General features: G+C 41.0%; 1 protein-coding gene across 1 annotated transcript in view; it reads left to right on the forward strand.

The window, feature by feature from the left end:
* Positions 1-10455, forward strand: part of LOC135462593 (nascent polypeptide-associated complex subunit alpha, muscle-specific form-like) — a 35800-nt gene extending 25345 nt beyond the window's left edge. The window contains exons 4-7 of the mRNA XM_064739817.1: positions 1986-5372; positions 6024-6117; positions 6943-7988; positions 9440-10455. Of these exons, the coding sequence (XP_064595887.1) occupies positions 1998-5372; positions 6024-6117; positions 6943-7988; positions 9440-10300 (5376 nt within the window). The 5' untranslated portion in view covers positions 1986-1997 and the 3' untranslated portion in view covers positions 10301-10455. The remainder of the gene's footprint in view (positions 1-1985; positions 5373-6023; positions 6118-6942; positions 7989-9439) is intronic.
* Positions 10456-20491: the final 10036 nt, after the last annotated feature.

Here is a 20491-nt window from a genome sequence, read left to right on the forward strand (position 1 = left end):
AACATGTATCTGTATGTTGCGCATGCAAGACTTCGTCAGTAGCTTGCTAGAGGTCAGCTGTTTTCTCCTTGGCATGCAGTAACGTCTCACCAGCCATAAAACTGACTGTAATCATGTAAGTAAAAAGTGGGGCCTTCGTGGCCGTGGAGGCTAGCACGCCCGCACGGCACAGTGACTCCAGAGCTTCTCACCATTCACTGTCAGTTCAAGTCCAGCTCATGCTGGCTTACTCTCTGGTCGAACATGACAAGGTCTGGCAGCAACCTGTTGTAACTTCCTCCCTCGGCATTCAGCATGAAGGGGATAGTGCAACGACTGGTTGACCCGTAGCAGTATAATGGCTCAGGCAGGGCAGTTTGCTTGCCTTCTGTAAGTCGTCTCAGTGAAGCAACATTAGATAAAAGAATGGTGAAAATCCGTCCTACAACAAGGAGGCACATCACGTGCACTCTAAGGACTCCTTTGTCATCATACGACTGAAAAATTGTTAAGTACGACGTTAAACCCCAAGTACTGTCTTGCTTACTAAGTTAATATTGTGGAGATCAGAGTAGCTGGGAGTCCCAATCAGTCTCCCAGAGCCTTAATGGTTGGATTGATTCTGGGGATGCTGGAAGCAAGCAAGCAAGCAAGCAAGCAAGCAGGGGAGCATTAGCCAAGCTTTGATGTACAAGTATATTTAGATTTTAGCCAGAATATAAGTTTTATAAGTTTTTCTTATATAATAAGTTTATGTGTACAAAGCTTGGTATGAAGAAGATACAGAGATTTTATTTTTTATCTTGAAATCAGGTGCTTTGCATGTACATGTAAATGTGTTTAAATTTTTGGAAACAAGAACATGAACTCTCCATTTTAAACAACTCTTTCACATTTCAAACAGCGAGTTTGCTTGTAAGTCTCAAAGAGATCTTAAGGAAAAGTGTGAAGTGGTCTTTCATATGTTCCGATAAATATTTCCCGTGTGCATGTAGCGTAGTCATTCGTGTGCTTCAGCCCCGCGGAACAGCATGTAGCGTAGTCATTCGTGTGCTTCAGCCCCGCGGAACAGCATGTAGCATAGTCATTCGTGTGCTTCAGCCCCACGGAACAGCATGTAGCGTAGTCATTCGTGTGCTTCAGCCCAGCGGAACAGCATGTAGCATAGTCATTCGTGTGCTTCAGCCCAGCGGAACAGCATGTAGCGTAGTCATTTTTGTGCTTCAGCCCAGCGGAACAGCATGTAGCGTAGTCATTCGTGTGCTTCAGCCCCGCGGAACAGCATGTAGCGTAGTCATTCGTGTGCTTTAGCCCAGAGGAACAGCATGTAGTGTAGTCATTGGTGTGCTTTAGCCCAGCGGAACAGCATGTAGCGTAGTCATTGGTGTGCTTCAGCCCAGCGGAACAGCATGTAACGTAGTCATTGGTGTGCTTCAGCCCAGCGGAACAGCATGTAGCGTAGTCATTGATGTGCTTCAGCCCAGCGGAACAGCTGGAGAGACAGGTGGTCTAATTTTGAAAATAATGTGGTGCGAACAAGGTGGGAGCCAGAATATTTCATTGCCTGACGTCACCAGTTTGTGTCATTAAATGTTAACCAGTAACTATAACTGTTACCACTATAACAGTGGGTGATTTGATGTAAGCACATGTCCCACAGTATTCCAACGCTGTTTTCAGACCGCAGGTGTTGGCATTGAGCCTCTAGTGGTTTAATTGCCCCTGGTTTTCAGGTGCAAATCTAGAGCTGCTCTAGGATCCAGATCACTTTATAATCTTGTTCTGGTTTGTCTTAATGACAATGTATGTTTTTTTTTTTTTTATATTTTGTTATTTTTCAGACTGGTTTACTTGTTTTTTCAGACTGTATGACATACCATAGCAGAATTTTAAAGCTGTGCAACTTATTTAATACTCTGACATTTATCTGTGGTAAATATGTCTATGTAAATACAGTCTTTCAGACTTCACAACTAACCCTAGTTACCTCCCTTGCTGTGTTTTAGTTCAGACGATGAATGGGGAAGTCTCAAGAATCAGTCGCTGAGATGTCAACCGTTTGCGGAGAATTTTCGGAGAACGCATGGAAGAAAGATCTGTGCAAAAACTGTCAGAGGTCCAGAGCAGAACACACAGCCAGCAAAGATGGCGGCACTAAGGGAGGTAAGCCTGTTCCGACCAAAGCAAAGCGGACTTCCATTACCCAGCCTCCAGATGGTAAAGTTACGTCTTCATCCGCCTTAAGTATCAGCAAGAAGATGTCTCCTAGTGCGGACAAACAATCCTCAGGGAATGTCAAGTCCCAGAATTCCCAGACTTTGGCAAAATCTGAAAAAAAGTCTGTGGAGACGAGTAAGGACGGCACTCACAAGTCTGAACCAACACCCCGTCAACGAAGCTCAGAAAACTTGAAAAAAGCAAAAGACAATGCCGGCAAACAACCATTGGCAGGTTTGACTAAAAATGGATTAAGACAGCCTGATAAAAGGATAATCGAACAAAGTGAGAAGGCTTCCGTTAAATCTTCATCAGAAAAATCAAAAGTGTCATCAAAAAAGCCTGAATCTCAGTCATCCAAAGCAAAACCTGAACCTGGAAAAAATGAGGGTAATGATTCTTCAGAACCAAAAAGTGCTCTGAAGAAATCGCCGAAGAAAATGGTAAAAAGTGCTAAAGTTATCTTCCTTGAGAACGACCCTGAGATTATTGGCTACAATGGAGGTGAAGATAATGAACCTCCAGAGGAAGGAAGTGAATCTGGGTCAGTTTCAGCAGGAGACAATGATACTTGCTTGACGGAAGAGGAAAAACAGTTTTCATTGCTCTCCTTAGAAAACACGCGCTGGAATGCTGATGTTAAAAATCTTAAAATGGATTCCCCATTGGAAGAAAAAATGAAACGAGTTGCAAGCAAAGAATTTGAGGATGCCGAATTGGAGTCGCTATGGAAACCTGACAGATTCCCTGCGTTAAAGGATTGTGATTCAGGGAAGTTGAAAGTTGGAACATATCCACTGGCGAAGAAGTCACAGCTTCGAGCATCGCTGGAAGATGTGTTCGGTGAGGGACAGACAGAAAGGTGCTCCTCAGAGACAGAAGTGTCGTCAAACAGAGTGAGTCGCTTGTCCTCGGAACCTCCGGAGGGCTACAAGTCCCCTTCATCAAGTCGAGAAGTTTCCCCTGCTCTGGATGCCACTGGTGCAAGGGTTGAGTCGCTGGCGTCGTCCAGAACGTCTTCGGTTTCAGATGTTGATGTTCCTGTGGAAGCGTTCAAAGTTAAGAAGGATAAGAAACCGCGCGTGGCGTCAGCATACAAAGTTGTGGATATAAATCCAGAGCCTGTTGTCAAACCGTATGGTATTGTGGATGTGTCATCGGGGGAGGTTCCAGAATCTTACCCACCCCCGGAGTTACCCTCCACCCCGGCGCCGACAAGGTCGCGGCGTTCCTCAGAGCGAACGTCCCCTGCCCGATCGTCTTTGGCTGGAGACGCCGTCTCTGTATCAAGTAATTGCTCTTCTGAACATGACAATGTCAGTGAGTCGGGAACGTTAGGAAGACGCTCTCGGAAGGAATCAAGCACGGGGGCGGAGCCTCAGGCTGAAATGTCCATAACTTTGCAAATGCTGAGCGACAAATCAAATGATGCAGAACTGAAGGCTGCCATAAAGCTCCTGGATGAAGTCTGGAAGGACGAAGAGACGGAACCTGAAACCGTGACTAAACACAGCGAGGAAGGTACCCCTCAGAAAAGCCCCAAACCCGAACACGTGCCAAAAGCAGCCAAGCGTGGGTCAGTCATGACGGAATCCATGACGGAGGCTGAAACCAGCGCAAATACTCAACCAGCCAAGGGACCAACTGACGCCACTTCTAGTCAGGAGGAAGCATTCCAGCGGACAGATTCAGGAAGGGCTTCTAAAGGCAAATCACATGCATTTGAAGCCAAAATGGCATCCATTGCAGCTAATCTAGACTTGAACAAGCAAAACTTGAAGGGAAAACGCCCTGCGCCGCAACCCCCGAATTCCCCACCTCCGGAACCCCCAGGAGAGCCTGTGAAATCTCCAAATAAGGTGACGTCACAGACACCAGATCCCACATTCAGATTCGTCAAAGTGGGAATGATTCCAAACTCCTCAAGGCCAACATCACCAACACCTGAAGACGAAGAGGCTCCAGAAGAAGATGTTCAGGCAGAACCCCGTGACCTGGATTCACCCAAATTGTCCTCCAAGGCAAATAACGAAGCTCGAAAGAGCGGATTGATGTCATTTTTCTCAAAATTTCTCCGCAGAGGGAAAGAAAGCGAAGGCAATGGTGAGACTATCACTGTTACAGCCATGGAGGACACAATCAAATTTGTAGATAAGAACGCTGTGGCAGACGAAACAAATGGTGACCAGGTTTCCTTGGCTGAGTCTTCTACAGACGATGTGCTAGAATCATCTGATACCAAAAATGGCAAAGTTACGAATCCAACAAAACCAAAAGTGTCGCCTACTCCAATGAAATATGCCATTAGTGATATCATGGAGGAAATATATGGAAAAAACCAAGACGAGTTTAGTCAACAAGAGGGCGAAGCAAAGGTAGATAAGTCTACCACTGAACCTGACATTCCTGCGTGTATGTCGAAATCAGTGAATTTTGAAGACAATAAGATTCCGGAAATTATGTCTATGAGTTTGACCTCTTTTCCTACCACATCAAACCCGGGACATTCTTCCCTCAAGAAAGACGACAATCCCAAAAGAGGGTTAGCATCTCCAAAGCGCAGTGGTGACGGTTGTCGTAGAGATTTCAAACTCGACACTTCAAAACAAAGCCAGAAATCTCCAGACATATCACAGGTGCGTCGCAGAGTCAAGAGCCCGACAAAGCGTGAAGCACCAAGACCTGTGACAGCATCCAAAGCCTTGGAAACCAAAAATCCTCTGTTTGCCAAAGAGCTGGAGCTACGTCTGAGCAAGGGCGGCATGGAAGGTAAACCTGGGAAGGCGGCAAAATCCATTGAGTCAAAGAAACTTCCTGCCCCAGAGCCTCCAACGTCACCAAAGTCTCCAACACCCTCGACCAATGAGGTGAAGAAAGATGGTCACCATGACGACAGACCAACCAGCATGCCCCCGGCCCCTCCCCCTGCTGTTCAGGACCAGGAGCTTTACCTTCCACCTTGGGAGTCACGTGTATGTGAGAAAATCGAACTGCCTTGTCAGAAAGGTAGGCGGAGCATTCTGGGAAGGATCGGAGGTCCACGGAAATCCCGCCCCCCAGCACCGCCTCCCCCGGGCCCTGTGAAGGCATCTGTGAAGAGGGCCAAGTCGATTACAGAGTCGTCCCTACCCGCAGAGACAAAGAAGATAGACAGGTCTGACATCTCTGGACCAATCGTAAGTACAGTGATGATGATGATGTACAAAAATTAGAGTAGTACAAACTGAAGTGAACCAGGCCATGTTCCAGTAAGGGATAGTGGGCTTAAAATGATTGTAACTGTCATGACTACACGTGTTCAAATTAATTTTCGCCTATATCACTGTGTTGCAGAGCACCCTGTGCCCACTCGCTCAAACGGATCATGACTACACGTACAATCTCTTGTAAACTGTACAACTGACTTTAAAAATAATTCGTTACACCACTTGTTCAAAGAGTTCATAAAACGAATCTATAAAACTGGCCAGTGTAAATGTAGCAGTGTACCAGTCAGTGACCTACTTGCGCCTTCATGTTCAAAAGAGTTCACAATGATTCACGTGAAAAAATTTATCGTACTATCTATTGAGACAATCGTATATCCCTGCAATACGAGCTGAGAAGTACAGCATGTGTATTTATCTGTCCACCAGTGGCAAGTATTTGTAATTTTTCGCTAGTGGTAAATATTTACGACATTGTGCGGACAATTAGCTCAGCAAGTTTTCTATGATTGCCATTATATAGTGAATGATATCTTCATTAAATAAAATAATGAAAATAAGCCTATGTGTATTACCTTTTATGTACTGGCTAACTTGTACCTTCGTGGCCTCATTGATTAGCTTATCCAGGGCATGACCTCCACGAATAGCACGACTAAGGCGGTGACCCGGCGGAACACGATCACCCTCGGAGATGACAGCTCGTATGCGTCAGGTAAACTCGCGTCTACAGCATTGATTCACTGGCAGCTATGGCATTGTGGATAGAGCATCTACTGTAAATTTTCAACCTCTGAAGCACTTTTTTCAATGGAAGTTTATGCATACACTTCTTATGAAAATAATGCTACCTGTAAGAATGACTTGCTTGTGTTATTAAAGATGCAAGCTTCGTAAAACTACGCAAATTATTTCTCTATACCCCATAGTTTTCTCAGAATTTTACAAAACATTGGTTGCTGAGGCAGTTGAAAAATTAGAAAAATTGGGGTGCGTTGTAAACAGTAGAGCCCAGGTTCAACCCTGAATGGAGTCATACCTAAGATATTATACTTTACTTCAGACATTTTAAAGAGGAATACTGTATTTCACCTACATGTAAAGTTTTGTAATAATGCTCTTTCAGAAGCACATAAGTTCTGCAAATGAAACATATGTTGCAAACACCATAGTTTTAAGAAAATGAAACTTCACAAAATAAATTTTAAGTAACCTTATAATCAGAGTGGATGAATCAAGCAAAATTTGTCACTTGAAAAATGCTAAAATGCTAGGTGAAATACACTAGGACAAGTATCGGTTGGCTCGGTGTCAGTATAATGTGACCGGGTGGGGCGTCATGTCTGGTGTCAGTATAATGTGATAGGGTGGGACGTCTTGTCTGGTGTCTTCAGCATGGCGTTCCGCTGAGGCAGCACTCCCACCATAACATATGCTGACATTGTATAAATGAAATATTCTTGAGTGTGGTGTAAAGCTCCGATCAAATAAATAAATAAATCAGATTGACCTTTATACATTATATATTTTTTTTATCTAGGCGGATCCAGTTCTCAAGACAGTGGGTCAGGGTCCATCGGAAGTAAGCGTAGTTATGACGACCCACCAGAACCTCCATCTTTGTCTCCGCTGGGGTCTTTGGAAAATTTGTACGAGCCGATTGGTCCACGCAGTCAGTCAATGAGCATGAGTTTAGAGGGGTATTTGGAGCCCGTGGTTGCCTCAGCGGGAGAACAAGGGGCGACCGTAACGCAGGCTGCTGTGCAAAAGGAAGAGAAAGTCGAATCTCCAAAGAAAGTGTTGTCGTTGGAAGAAGAGAGAGAACTCTTTTTGGCATCACAGCCAATCTACGAGGAAATTCCGAACGGCGATGTAAAACGTGAAGAGCTCTATCCAGAGATAAAGATCAAACCAAACAAAACCAAACCCAAACCAGAACTCCAGAAGCAGACATCGTCACCAGCGATGGTGCAAGAAACTGTTCGTGAGGCAATCATAGCTGAGATGCCTCATGTCGTCAATGAGAGACCCCCCTCACAACCGTCATCCCGTGAAGGCACGCCCAAACCAGCAATAAGAAGCCAGACTTTACCACGCCCGGCACCAAGGACAAAGTGCGGAGAGAAACTTAGCCCCGAAATCGCCGGCCCAAATTCTTTCCCACTTCAAGGGCCTCCACCAGCCACTGGGCCTCCACCGGCCACAGGACCACCGGGCCAAGGGAGGCCCAAGCCTGTTCCCAGACGGAAACCACAGGTTCTTGCCAAACCAACGGCAGTGAGGAAATCGACGGTTGAGCAGTATGTGGCAATGAACCGTCCTGGATGTGCCTCCAAGAACTATTCGCTGGAGTGCTTGCGGGAAAACTTCAACAAGATCACAGGTGCAAATTTTGAATCCTTGCAAGAGATTTTAAAAGACACAGAGTCGGATCTGTTGAACAACAATCCTGTTGTTCGAGGGACGCTTCGCTGGACTCACTTTCGACTGTGTTCAGACAGTCCTCTGTTTGCATCAAACAAATGTGTTGTGTACCAAGCTACTCTCCCGGAGCTCAAGTCTGATACAACCATATTCCAACTCATGGTAAGTAATGTATGCAGCTCTGCCTCGTTACAACGCTGTTGTTGGGGACAAATTTGTGACCATGTCGTAAGCGGTGTGTGTGTGTGTGTTGTGCGAGGTGTAATGGTCCCTGGTAGCCTGCGACATTCATGAATGAAACTGGTACATTGTAACTGCCCAAAGGCCCTCTGTCATGTCTATAACAATCCTTGAGCAAGTAGAAACAGTTTCCAATATCGTGACCTAAAAGCAGAAAGTGATGGTGGTGATGTTCTGATTTTGCATGCTATAACATGTATAACACATACATGTGCACATATAAGATTTGGGGGATACATTTATGACAGTGTCACATTGAATCTGTGTTTTAATGAACTGTGTACAAGCCAGTGTGGCTGAGTGGTTAGCATGCGAGCCCAGCACAGTGACCCAGAAACATCTCAGCACTGTGATGACTTTGAATTCAAGCTCAGTTCATGCAGCCTGTGGATTGTTGTGGGTTTCACCCGGGCTCGGTCTGGTTTCCTCCCACCGTTATGCTGGCCGCTGTGACATAAGTGAATTATCAAAGTTTTCATACACAGATTTGCATAATGACCCAGAAGCCCTCACCAATGTATATGCTGTGAGTTCAAGTCCAGCTCATTTTGGCTTCCTCTCCCGTCGTACGCGGGAAGGTCTGTCAGCAACCTGCAGATTGTCGTGGGTTTCTGTTGGGCTATGTCCAGTCAACTCCTACCATAATGCTGGCCAATGTCGTATAAGTGAAATATTCTCGAGTATGGCGTAAAATAGATAAATATACAAACTGTTATAATGAGGAGAGGCATACATGTATTTTACATTTACATTTAATATTCATATATACAAGTTTTCATACACCGATTAAAATAATAAATATTCGTATACATTTATTTTTGGACATTTGTTATTATATATTCATATGAATATATACTGTAACATATGCAGTGTTCACCCGTATAACCCTTTCATCTGCATAAATTAGGAAACAAAATTCGCATTACAAACCTTTCAGGCAATCCTTAAAAAATTCTTTGTTGGGGAAAACACAACCCTATCAGAAAAAAAAGATAAAAGTCAGTGGGAATTTTTTTGACAAAATGTGCCAAAAAAAAAATATATATATCTACCAGTAGCCCTATAAAAACCATAGGGCTCTTTTTTTGAAGGGTAATTGAGTTTATGCTGCTTACAGATATATTTTTTATGATGGCCTTATAGATGCAAATGTGACTAAGTAGTCATAGGGGTAATATGAGGGGGAATTTTGTTTTTGACGGGTTTGGTGTTCATTATGATTATGTCTTCACATTGTAAAACTGAAATATTGTAATCGGAAACAGAATCATAATGGTTCATTTTTTTATTTTTTATTTATTTTTTTTTTGTTTTTCTTTTTGTTTTGTTTGTAACACCTATTTTCTATATATTTTCTCTTCTGTTTTATTCAGATATTCCCTAAATCTCAGCACGAGAATTCACAAGCCTTGGCACACGTTAACTGGTTAAACATCCTCGCAGCGTTCACAGACAACATTCCAGTGAAGTTCCTCTCAGAGAGTCTCCTTCAGGTCTGGAAGCTGCCCCGGGAAATGACCAATCAGGATCAAGGTGGAAGGGTCAAAGTTCACATTGTGGTGACACGCTACCATACCTACGAGTTTCTCAACGATTATTTCTACTCTCTTCAGGAGAGCATGCAAGTGACGAGTGATGACTACTACCAGCATTTTGTCTTCGTGCTAGTTCAGTGCTTCCGTGCGTTCTTGTTTGCATTGGAGCGCGGGTATTCGCTGTCAAACATTGGGCTACAGGATATGAACATTGTCTCTGCAATTGGCATGTCGGGAAAGTTCATCAGCATTTGGCCCAAATTGAAGGCACATGAAAACGGATCGCCAGACGACAGCATTTGCGGAAACGCGAAACGTATCATGCAGGAGATGATCCTATCATTCACATGCATTGAGCAGAAGTTTCCGCCGCGATTTGAGTCAGCCATGGACCGTGTGACGGAACTGCTTCATCAGGAGCACACAGAGTGTCTGTCCATCGCACGTGCCGTCTTGGAATTCAGTCTCTGGGGACCAGAGATGAAGGCGCTAGAAGACATTATGAACTCTAATGCCCAAGAACAAGCATTCGACATGTGGTTGGAAGTTCAGAGGGCCTCCTTGATCAACAAATTAGCACGAATGTCTGCTCGAAGCACACAGTCAAGATCTGTTGATGATTTGTACAAGATGAAATTTCTACTGAAATCAAATGGTGCCAGCATGGCTGAAGTTGCTAAGCAACTGTGGAAAAGATAATAATCTTCCAGATCTGTGTATAAAGTGTGCGATCTGAGAACTGAACAAGTGTGCGATCTGAGAACTGTACAGTGTGTGATCTGAGAACTGGACAAGCGTGCGATCTGAGAATTGCATAAGTGTGGTCTGAGAACTATACAGTATGCGATCTGACAACTGGACAAGTGTGCGATCTGAGAATTGCACAAGTGTGGTCTGAGAACTGTATGGTATGCAATCTGAGAACTGTACAGTGTGCGATCTGAGAACTGTACAGTGGGCGATCTGAGAACTGCACAAGTGTGGTCTGAGAATTGCACAAGTATGGTCTGAGAACTGTACAGTGTGCTGTCTGAGAACTGTACAGTGTGCGATCTGAGAACTGTACAGTGTGCAATCTGAGAATTGCACAAGTATGGTCTGAGAACTGTACAGTGTGCGGTCTGAGAACTGGACCAATGTGCGATCTGAGAACTCTACAGTGGGCGATCTGAGAAATGTACAGTGTGCGATCTGAGAACTGGACAAGTGTTGCTCATTCAAGGGGCTAGTTCCTGTATACTGTAAATGATGTGTGGGGGGTTTTGACCAAAGCACAAAGTAATCAGACATGAGGAAATGTGTGGGTTCCTCTTTTCCAATATGAACACTCAAAACTTGCTCATCTTAGACCAAATCACCTTGACAATACCTTGAGCTTGTAATCTGATTGGCTGGCTGAAATGTGCAGCTGAGATGGTATTCCTAATTTGTGAGGAAGAAATGTGTCACACATATGTAAATCATCTTTGGAATTGACCAATCAGCATTGCTGTAACATGCATGTATCCCAGCTTTGTGCTGATAGAATGTGCGTATTTTTTTTTGGTGTCTTCATGATACACGCTTAGTTTTGGATGGATGACTCTTCTGCTGCTCAGATACACACGTGATTGGTCATCTGCTGCTCACACACACGTGGTTGGTCAAGTTTTTAATGACCTGGTCATTTTTGAAAAACTGTCTCCAGTTGGTGCATTCTGTGTGTGTGTCCATTAATATCAACCCCCTCTTTCAAGCCAGGAAGTGTGAAAGAAGCCTGTTTGGAAGGCAAACATTTTTGGCATACATTTATTATGTAAGGGTGTGTTAGATCTTTTGAAATGGCGGTAATACAAGTACATCCTTTGAGATAATCAGCATGCATGAACTCTCCTGTAGACTATGAGGTCATAAAGGTTCTGTTTCGTTTCAGTTTGAGGTATATGAGATGCACATGTAGACAGTACAGGGTGTTAATGCCCACCTCTTTTAGAAAGGAGATAACAAATTGTCCACCTCTTGTAATAGGAGATGTAACAGTTGTACATTGTTTAAGGACGCAGAAACAATTGGAAACAACCTTTTTTTCTTTTTTAAAAGGGAGAGAACTGTGTGGTCTACCTTAGTGTTGTTGTACAGAAGAAAAACTGGTTGATAGTAGGTCATAATGAAGACGACAGTTTAAATAAATTGTTGAACAAGGTGTTGGTTTATTCCCAGCCCTCCTCGAGATTGCCCTGCACCCGGTGCCTCTGAGATAAGCAGTCAGTAATATCTAGGGTACCATTGATTTCGTCATACACCCACTGCCTCTGAGATCAGGGGGTAATCAACAGTCAGTAATATCTGGGGTACCATTGACTTGGTCATACATGTATGTCCACTGGCTCTGAGATCAGGGGGGTAATCAACAGTCAGTAATATCTGGGGTACCATTGATTTGGTCATACGCCCACTGGCTCTGAGATCAAGGGGTAATAAACAGTCAGTAATATCTGGGGTACCATTGATTTGGTCATACGCCCACTGGCTCTGAGATCAGGGGGTAATAAACAGTCAGTAATATCTGCGGTACCATTGATTTGGTCATACGCCCACTGGCTCTGAGATCAAGGGGTAATAAACAGTCAGTAATATCTGGGGTACCATTGACTTGGTCATACGCCCACTGCCTCTGAGATCAAGGGGTAATAAACAGTCAGTAATATCTGGGGTACCATTGCTTTCGTCATACACCCACTGCCTCTGAGATGAGGTGGTAATAAACAGTCAGTAATATCTGGGGTACCATTGGCTTGGTCATACGCCCACTGGCTCTGAGATGAGGTGGTAATAAACAGTCAGTAATATCTGGGGTACCATTGATTTGGTCATACGCCCACTGGCTCTGAGATCAGGGGGTAATAAACAGTCAGTAATATCTGGGGTACCATTGGCTTGGTCATACGCCCACTGGCCCAGAGATCAGGGGGTAATAAACAGTCAGTAATATCTGGGGTACCATTGATTTGGTCATATGCCCACTGGCTCTGAGATCAGGGGGTAATCAACAGTCAGTAATATCTGGGGTACCATTGGCTTGGTCTTACGCCCACTGGCCCAGAGATCAGGGGGTAATAAACAGTCAGTAATATCTGGGGTACCATTGATTTGGTCATATACCCACTGGCTCTGAGATCAGGGGGTAATAAACAGTCAGTAATATCTGGGGTACCATTGATTTGGTCATACGCCCACTGGCTCTGAGATGAGGTGGTAATAAAAAATCAGTAATATCTGGGGTACCATTGATTTGGTCATATGCCCACTGCCTCTGAGATCAGGGGGTAATAAACAGTCAGTAATATCTGGGGTACCATTGACTTGGTCATACGCCCACTGCCTCTGAGATCAGGGGGTAATAAAAAATCAGTAATATCTGGGGTACCATTGATTTGGTCATACGCCCACTGCCTCTGAGATTAGGGGGTAATAAACAGTCAGTAATATCTGGGGTACCATTGATTTGGTCATACGCCCACTGGCCCAGAGATCAGGGGGTAATAAACAGTCAGTAATATCTGGGGTACCATTGATTTGGTCATATGCCCACTGCCTCTGAGAGTAGGGGGTAATAAACAGTCAGTAATATCTGGGGTACCATTGACTTGATCATATGCCCACTGCCTCTGAGATCAGGGGGGTAATCAACAGTCAGTAATATCTGGGGTACCATTCATTTGATCATACATGAAGTTTATGAGAGAACACTTGCCTTCCAGAAATATGGAATTCGTATTGATCTCTCTGTCCAGATGAAATTCTGTTGATACATGTATTCTTGAGAAGAGTTTTGCCATCAGCCAATCAAAGTCACGTGTAAGCTAAGGTACATGTACATGTGCGTTATAAGTAACTGTAAATGTGTACCCAGAAAACGATGCTGAGGGACAAATACGGTATTATTTTTTTTATCTCCTTTTTTAGAGAGGTGGTGTGCATTACCATGGTTACCAGTTGAGCGTGCTGAATAGTGTATTTGCAAGAGTTTTCATGTAAACATCCACATGCAGCTGTGAGTGATTGGCCTAGTCACAAGCATCATATTGTGCTACTTGACACCCCCTTTTTTGCAAAGTGTAATCTTCCACTGCAGCATGTTTATAAATAGGCAATATTGACTGTCTCATTAATTTACTTCCTGTCTTATTTTAATATCTTTTATAGAATACATGTACATGTACATGTATGCTTGTTTTAGTCACATGCTTTATTTATTTATTCAGTATATGTATATCTTTGATTTATACATTTTTATGCAAAAATGAGTCTTAGTACTGTAGAACAATTTTATGTTTAGCTTTTTGTGACATTTGGTGTATAGGACATGTACATGTGTTCATTTTTAAACATTTCACCAGTTTGTACGTTACTGATAATGACATATCCTTGCATACACATGTACACGTACATACATGTATATGTACATGTACAATACACATGTGCCTCGGCAAGAACATGTACAGATATGTGTATATAAACACAGAAGTACTGGTTTTCCGGACACGTCGAACTCGAAAATAGACTTTGTAATAAAGAGCACACATAATAAAACTAAACGTAGTATCTCTATGTAGATAAATTTAATTCTGGGTTTATAAATAAAGTTCAGGATGATGATGTATCAGGTTTTATCAGTTATAAACAGTGTTAGCTACATTTGTACATGTAGCTTTGTGGCAGGCTATTTTTTTGTTGACAGCATAAGTACACAAATAAAGAGGTTACAGGTACACAAATAAAGAGGTTACAGGTACACAAATAAAGAGGTTACAGGTACAGGTGCTTCTGACAGCACTTAGAAGCAAGTTAAAATCAGCATCAGTCCAGGTGTAAATTGTCAAAATCTATTGAGACCTTGTCATTGAAACATTTTAAAATCAACTCACATGTGTATCATGACATTTTGTAATTAGAATCTCAGAAAGTATTGTGGTTTGTTAGATTTAGGCAAGGAGCAGCGAAAAAGTTTATTGTAAATGCTGATGTATGTCATTTATTTGCCACATTTATTTTTGTAGGCATTCTTTATCCTGTTTTTTGTTTTCAGCAATTTTGTCACAGATCTAGTTGAAATGGTCTCTGTATTCTACCTCTGACGTCATTATGTTTTTTTTTTTTTACAAGCCTATGTTATGGACACTTTTATTCCATCAAGGAATAAATTACATGATAGCAGTTTTGATTTATTTGATGAATTGTTTTGATTTCATATCTGTGGGACATAAAAATGTCATCATTAATGATATAGAAAGTATTCAAATGTGGAATAATGGGTATAGTGGAGGCTACATGTAGCAATCTACTGTCTTTGCATTATTTTGTTGTTGTTGTTTTTTTTCATGTCAAGGGAAATAACTAGCAAAAAGAGAAGAGGTAAATGTTTTAAAGGGAGATAATCATGTCCAGTATGATATCATAATACAGAAATGTTTTATCACACATGTGTTTACAACACCACTCTCAGATGTACTTAGGGTTTAAATCCTACTTTTGACATTTTGTATTTTATAGTTTACATTATCTTGCCATTTGGTACCGGTGTTAAAGTTTTTAAAGCTCACAGTAAAAATGTGCCATGATTTGATTCACTTGTTACATTCACACGTACGTGTACCTACCTGAACCCTATCTCTTTCAAGATTTTGGACACCTGGTCTGATCAATTTAACCAATATATATGTAATTCTACTAGGAATAGTGAGTTTCTCTTTTTCTCACATGGTTGGAACAACATACTCACATCTTTACTTTTCCAAAAGGCTGTTAAAGAAATGTGATATTCTGCTTTCAACACTACAAATACCTGTCCTGAATTTTAGAAGAATTAGGGTACTTGTATTTCTGTTTGCTGGATAGATGGAATTATTATCAAACATAGGCTTGGAAGTGCTTGAACTACTTATTGCCATATTTTGACAGAGTTTTCATGAAAGGCTTGCCTTTTTTTTATAACAAATACATGTGCATGTACCTGTGTATATGTTACATGCACTGAAAACAGTGCACGGTCTTTCATGTACAGTAAGTACTGTAGCAAGTTTGTTCAAGGGTTATGACACATGGCACTTTGACTACTTTGGATGGTAATCTGGTGCTACATATGTTCAGGTACATGCTTTTAGGTTTTACCTTAAAATATGTCATTTCTTTTAAAGTATTATAAGTGTTCTATTTTTAACATTTGAGGATTTGTGATTTTCATTATCAGCAAGTTTCATGTTTTAGTCTGAAAATTAAGACATTGTTCTTCTCAGTACCATTCACTTGAATTTCAGTATCAACAACATTGTTTAAGTATGGCATAAAACACCAATCAAATGGATAAATTAACAACATTGTTGTATGTGAATAAACTAACAACATTGTTGTATGTGAATAAACTAACAACATTGTTGTATGTGAATAAACTATCAACATTGTTGTATGTGAATAAACTAACAACATTGTTGTATGTGAATAAACTAACAACATTGTTGTATGGACAATTACATGTATCTTGACACTTCCATTGTTCACTCATTACACTCAATAGAATTGACAAATTTTTTGACGCTACTTCTCTTATGGTTCCTCCAGGTAGAAAAGTTGTGTTTGTTTCTTCATTGTTTTATCAGTTGAAGACCAACATGTCGATCTGCTTCACAGAAATGTCAGTTTTCGTTATTTTATAAAATGCAAGTAATTTTACATGTAATTAAATGTAGATCAGGTACATGTATGTGTGTTCTAAGCACTACAGGGTATACATGAACCATTCTACCATTAATAACATGTGTATGTACTGTTCTACCAATAATTACATGTACCGTTCTGCCATTAATTATATGTACTGTTCTACCATTAATTACATGTACTGTTCTACCATTAATTACATGTACTGTTCTACCATTAATTACATGTGTATGTACCATTCTGCCATTAATTCCTGTGAAAATGTAAACATGGCGATGACATTAATGTGGCATCACATGTCACAGAGTACGTTAGGTGCAGAATGTACGTCAAATGGTCAGATTCACTTTCTGTTTATTGTGATGTGTTTCAGAAGTATTTGAAATCTTTTCTTGCCAGGATCCATTTCATACATGCCTACATGTACAATGTAAGTGAAGCATTATTCGACATCTTTTTATGTGAAATCTGATCAGACTTTTATATCAGAATTTCTTGTTAGTCTGACTATGGTAAGGGATTGGTATGTCTGTGTGTGGATGCGTGGAGCTTGGTGTATTGTATGTCTTGAAACAAGATTTTAAAAGAAGAGATTTTACCTGCAGGCTTAATAATTAAATATTTTTTGTAAGTGTCAATGGTACTTGAAAGTGAATTGAGCTTGTCTTTGATGGTGAGCAAATCAAAGCTAAAGAATTAATTGGTTAATCCTCTAACCATAATAGCACACTATTTCATGTATATCCTGGGACTAGAAAGATAACGAGCAACAGGTGTGCATTTATAACTTCGTAAACATTACTTTTAGGATGAAGTGTTGTAAACAGTGTATATAAAGTGTTCGTCATTGAACACATCTATACGTGTACATTGTAGGCCTCAAAAGGGAAGGTTGTTTGATTTTCTCTCAAATATTTTGGAACTGTACACGAATATGTTCATGAAGCTAAAAACTGCCCCTAATGTGTGTAGTATACATACTGAATGTTTAATCTCTGTTTATAGTACCCAGTAAGGTTGACTTTTATTATATTCTTTGAAATTGTGAATATTGACATGATTATGTAGACATGTCTATGGTTTATGTAGTGTGCATGTACACTGTATGTCATCAGCGTCATGAATATGCAATACGTAAACCAAGGCAAAGTGCTGGTTCTGGTTGCATCAGGTAAGGGGAGGTAATGGAGATAATTATCTCCCTTTATTCAGTATAAGTTGTAGACGTAATAATACAAGCACTGTAACTTATACAACAAATGTTTTGAAGCCTAAGGCTATAATATTTATTCTTACCTGATTTTTACTGCTCAAACTTGTATATTGCTTGAAACAATTCAGTGTGACTGTGGAAGAATCCGTGAAAATACAAGTTATCTGTGTAGCTCAATGCTTAATATTGCAATATATATTTACATGTATTTTATAATGCTTGTGCGTTGTTCATCAGTCAGGTTAACTGTTTTCAAGCCTGTAGAAGTTATGTATGCTGTATTTACATCTGGCTGAGGTGCATGCACAGTGCTTTTAATTGTTTAACGCATTATTTTATGTATATCACCATTTTTCAATTCCAATAGTATACATTAAATTAAACATCAAAATCAAATTTGATCACAGTTCAACATTTCTTGTACAGTATAATGTTGGAGGACTACATGTACTTTAATATTGTGTCACATTGAAATATTAGCAATATCTTTTCAAGACAAAGTTTGTCAAAGTTGTCTCCCCCCATTTTTGTGAAGGTCATTAGATGTTGTTTCCTTCTTTTTGAAAATAGTATGAAATCCAACTGTCTGCATATACACTTGTACCTTTCACATTTTGTATTTTTTAATAAGCTACCCATTGTATACACTTTTCAAAAAGAGAGATAAATGTTATTAATGAGCTTTTGTGATTGTTGTCCGTCATTTGAAGTGTCATTGTTGGAGAATATACATGTATAATATATCACGGCATTTATAGTGTACATCTGGATGTATCTGTATATAAATACACATCTTCATGTTTGTTATCAAAATGACATACAAGATATCTGCTGGTCTAAAGTCATGGTTGTCTTTATACTCTCAGTTCTGCCATAATCAGTCTCTGTTTTCTTTTCTTTGATTTTTTATTTTTCTTTTTTTTTTTTGTAATGTCTGTGATAAATGGCTTAGTTTTTCGCAATCTATTGGTACACATATTTTACATGTATAGTTGTACAGCGGCTCCTCGTCAGATTCATATGAGGTTTATCTTCATTAACACATTGATAAAGCTCGTCGGCCCTCTACAAAGGGAAGCAAATCTTGTAACTGATGTAACAGTAGTTATATCTAACAGTAGTTACATCTACATACGTGTTGTGGAACAATGATACCAGTCATTTCAGTCACATTACAAGTGATCTTGGATAATTATAGTTGTTACTGAATAAATTGAAGATGAACATTCTCGGCAGCTCAAAGTATTTTTTATTTTTTGACTTTGACGAGACTTAAGCCCTCATGCTTAGAGTTCTTATTGAATAATGTAGCAAGCACTGTAGTGGCCTAAGTCACAAGATTTGCTTCCCTTTGTAGAGGGCTGTTACGCTCTGTTATCAAGTCACTGTTACAATTACGTCAGTAATGCCCTGTCAGCGCTGTCTGATAAAAAATGGGTTTTCACTTAATCATAGCATCAGCCAGCAACAAGGAACCCAGTCATAACTCTAGTGTCACGGAATACAGTGTCACAAAAATGGTGTCGTAGCTACAGACCTCTGTCTCATAGTGTATAATCTCATGACCTTGCACTGACCAACATGACCTTGCACTGACCAACATAACCTTGCACTGACCAACATGACCTTGCACTGACCAACATGACATTGCACTGACCAACATGACCTTGCACTGACCAACATGACCTTGCGCTGACCAACATGACATTGCACTGACCAACATGACCTTCCACTGACCAACATGACTTTCCACTGACCAACATGACCTTGCACTGACCAACATGACCTTGCACTGACCAACATGACCTTCCACTGACCAACATGACCTTGCACTGACCAACATGACCTTGCACTGACCAACATGACCTTCCACTGACCAACATGACCTTCCACTGACCAACATGACCTTTAGATCTTTGCCCTTGAAGAATGTAGGTTATTTGAGCTTGCATTCAAATGAAGCCCAGAATCCAGTTCAAACAGCTCCATTACTGTAATTAACTTTTGATGACCTTTGAATTACCTGTCTTGGACATTTGACTTGATCTTGTACACAAGAAAAATCCAAAATTATCAAATCAAAACAAATTCATCTTGTGTACTAGCTTTCATACCAGAGTGATGAAGCAAATATAGCTATTATGCCATTTGCCAGTGCAGGGAAAGGTCATGCAAAATTAGGGTAGACGGTAATGGCTTAAAAGATAACGTCTCGATTGTCTGGTGTCCAAAGATTATGTTCAGCACATACAATGTGTCAGGGACGAGCCAGAGACTTATTTCAATCTTATTCAGAACATCTGCTTTAAGTTCAACATCTACCTACATGTACCTCCAGAACTGTGTAATAGCAGGCCTACATGTACCTCCAGAACTGTGTAATAACAGGCCTACATGTACCTCCAGAACTGTGTAATACTGTAGCAGGCCTACATGTGCCTCCAGAACTGTGTAATAACAGGCCTACATGTACCTCCAGAACTGTGTAATAGCAGGTCCACATGTTCCCCCAGAACTGTGTAATAACACGTCCACATGTACCTCCAGAACTGTGTAATACTGTAGCAGGCCTACATGTGCCTCCAGAACTGTGTAATAGCGGGCCTACATGTACCTCCAGAACTGTGTAATAACAGGTCCACATGTTCCCCCAGAACTGTGTAATAGCAGGTCCACATGTACCTCCAGAACTGTTTGATAGCAGGTCTACATGTGCTGAATGTGTTCATCAAATCGCTTTTATCTTTATGATGGAATGAGTCGAATCTCTGAAGTGTTTAAATTTTGCTCTTTAATTTCTGACAGATTTACATATGTGATTGTTTGTCTTGCGCTTTCTATGTTGTCCCAGAATATTGGGTTCTTTTTTTGTATACAGTATATGTATGTATATGCGCAAGACTGTGGCCTTGCTCACAGAACATTGATGGATGCTAATAAAATGGTAACTTATGAAAATATAAGTGGTACAGTCCATGGTTCCA

This window comes from Liolophura sinensis, chromosome 2 (assembly GCF_032854445.1).
Source record: "Liolophura sinensis isolate JHLJ2023 chromosome 2, CUHK_Ljap_v2, whole genome shotgun sequence".
NCBI lineage: Eukaryota > Metazoa > Mollusca > Polyplacophora > Chitonida > Chitonidae > Liolophura > Liolophura sinensis.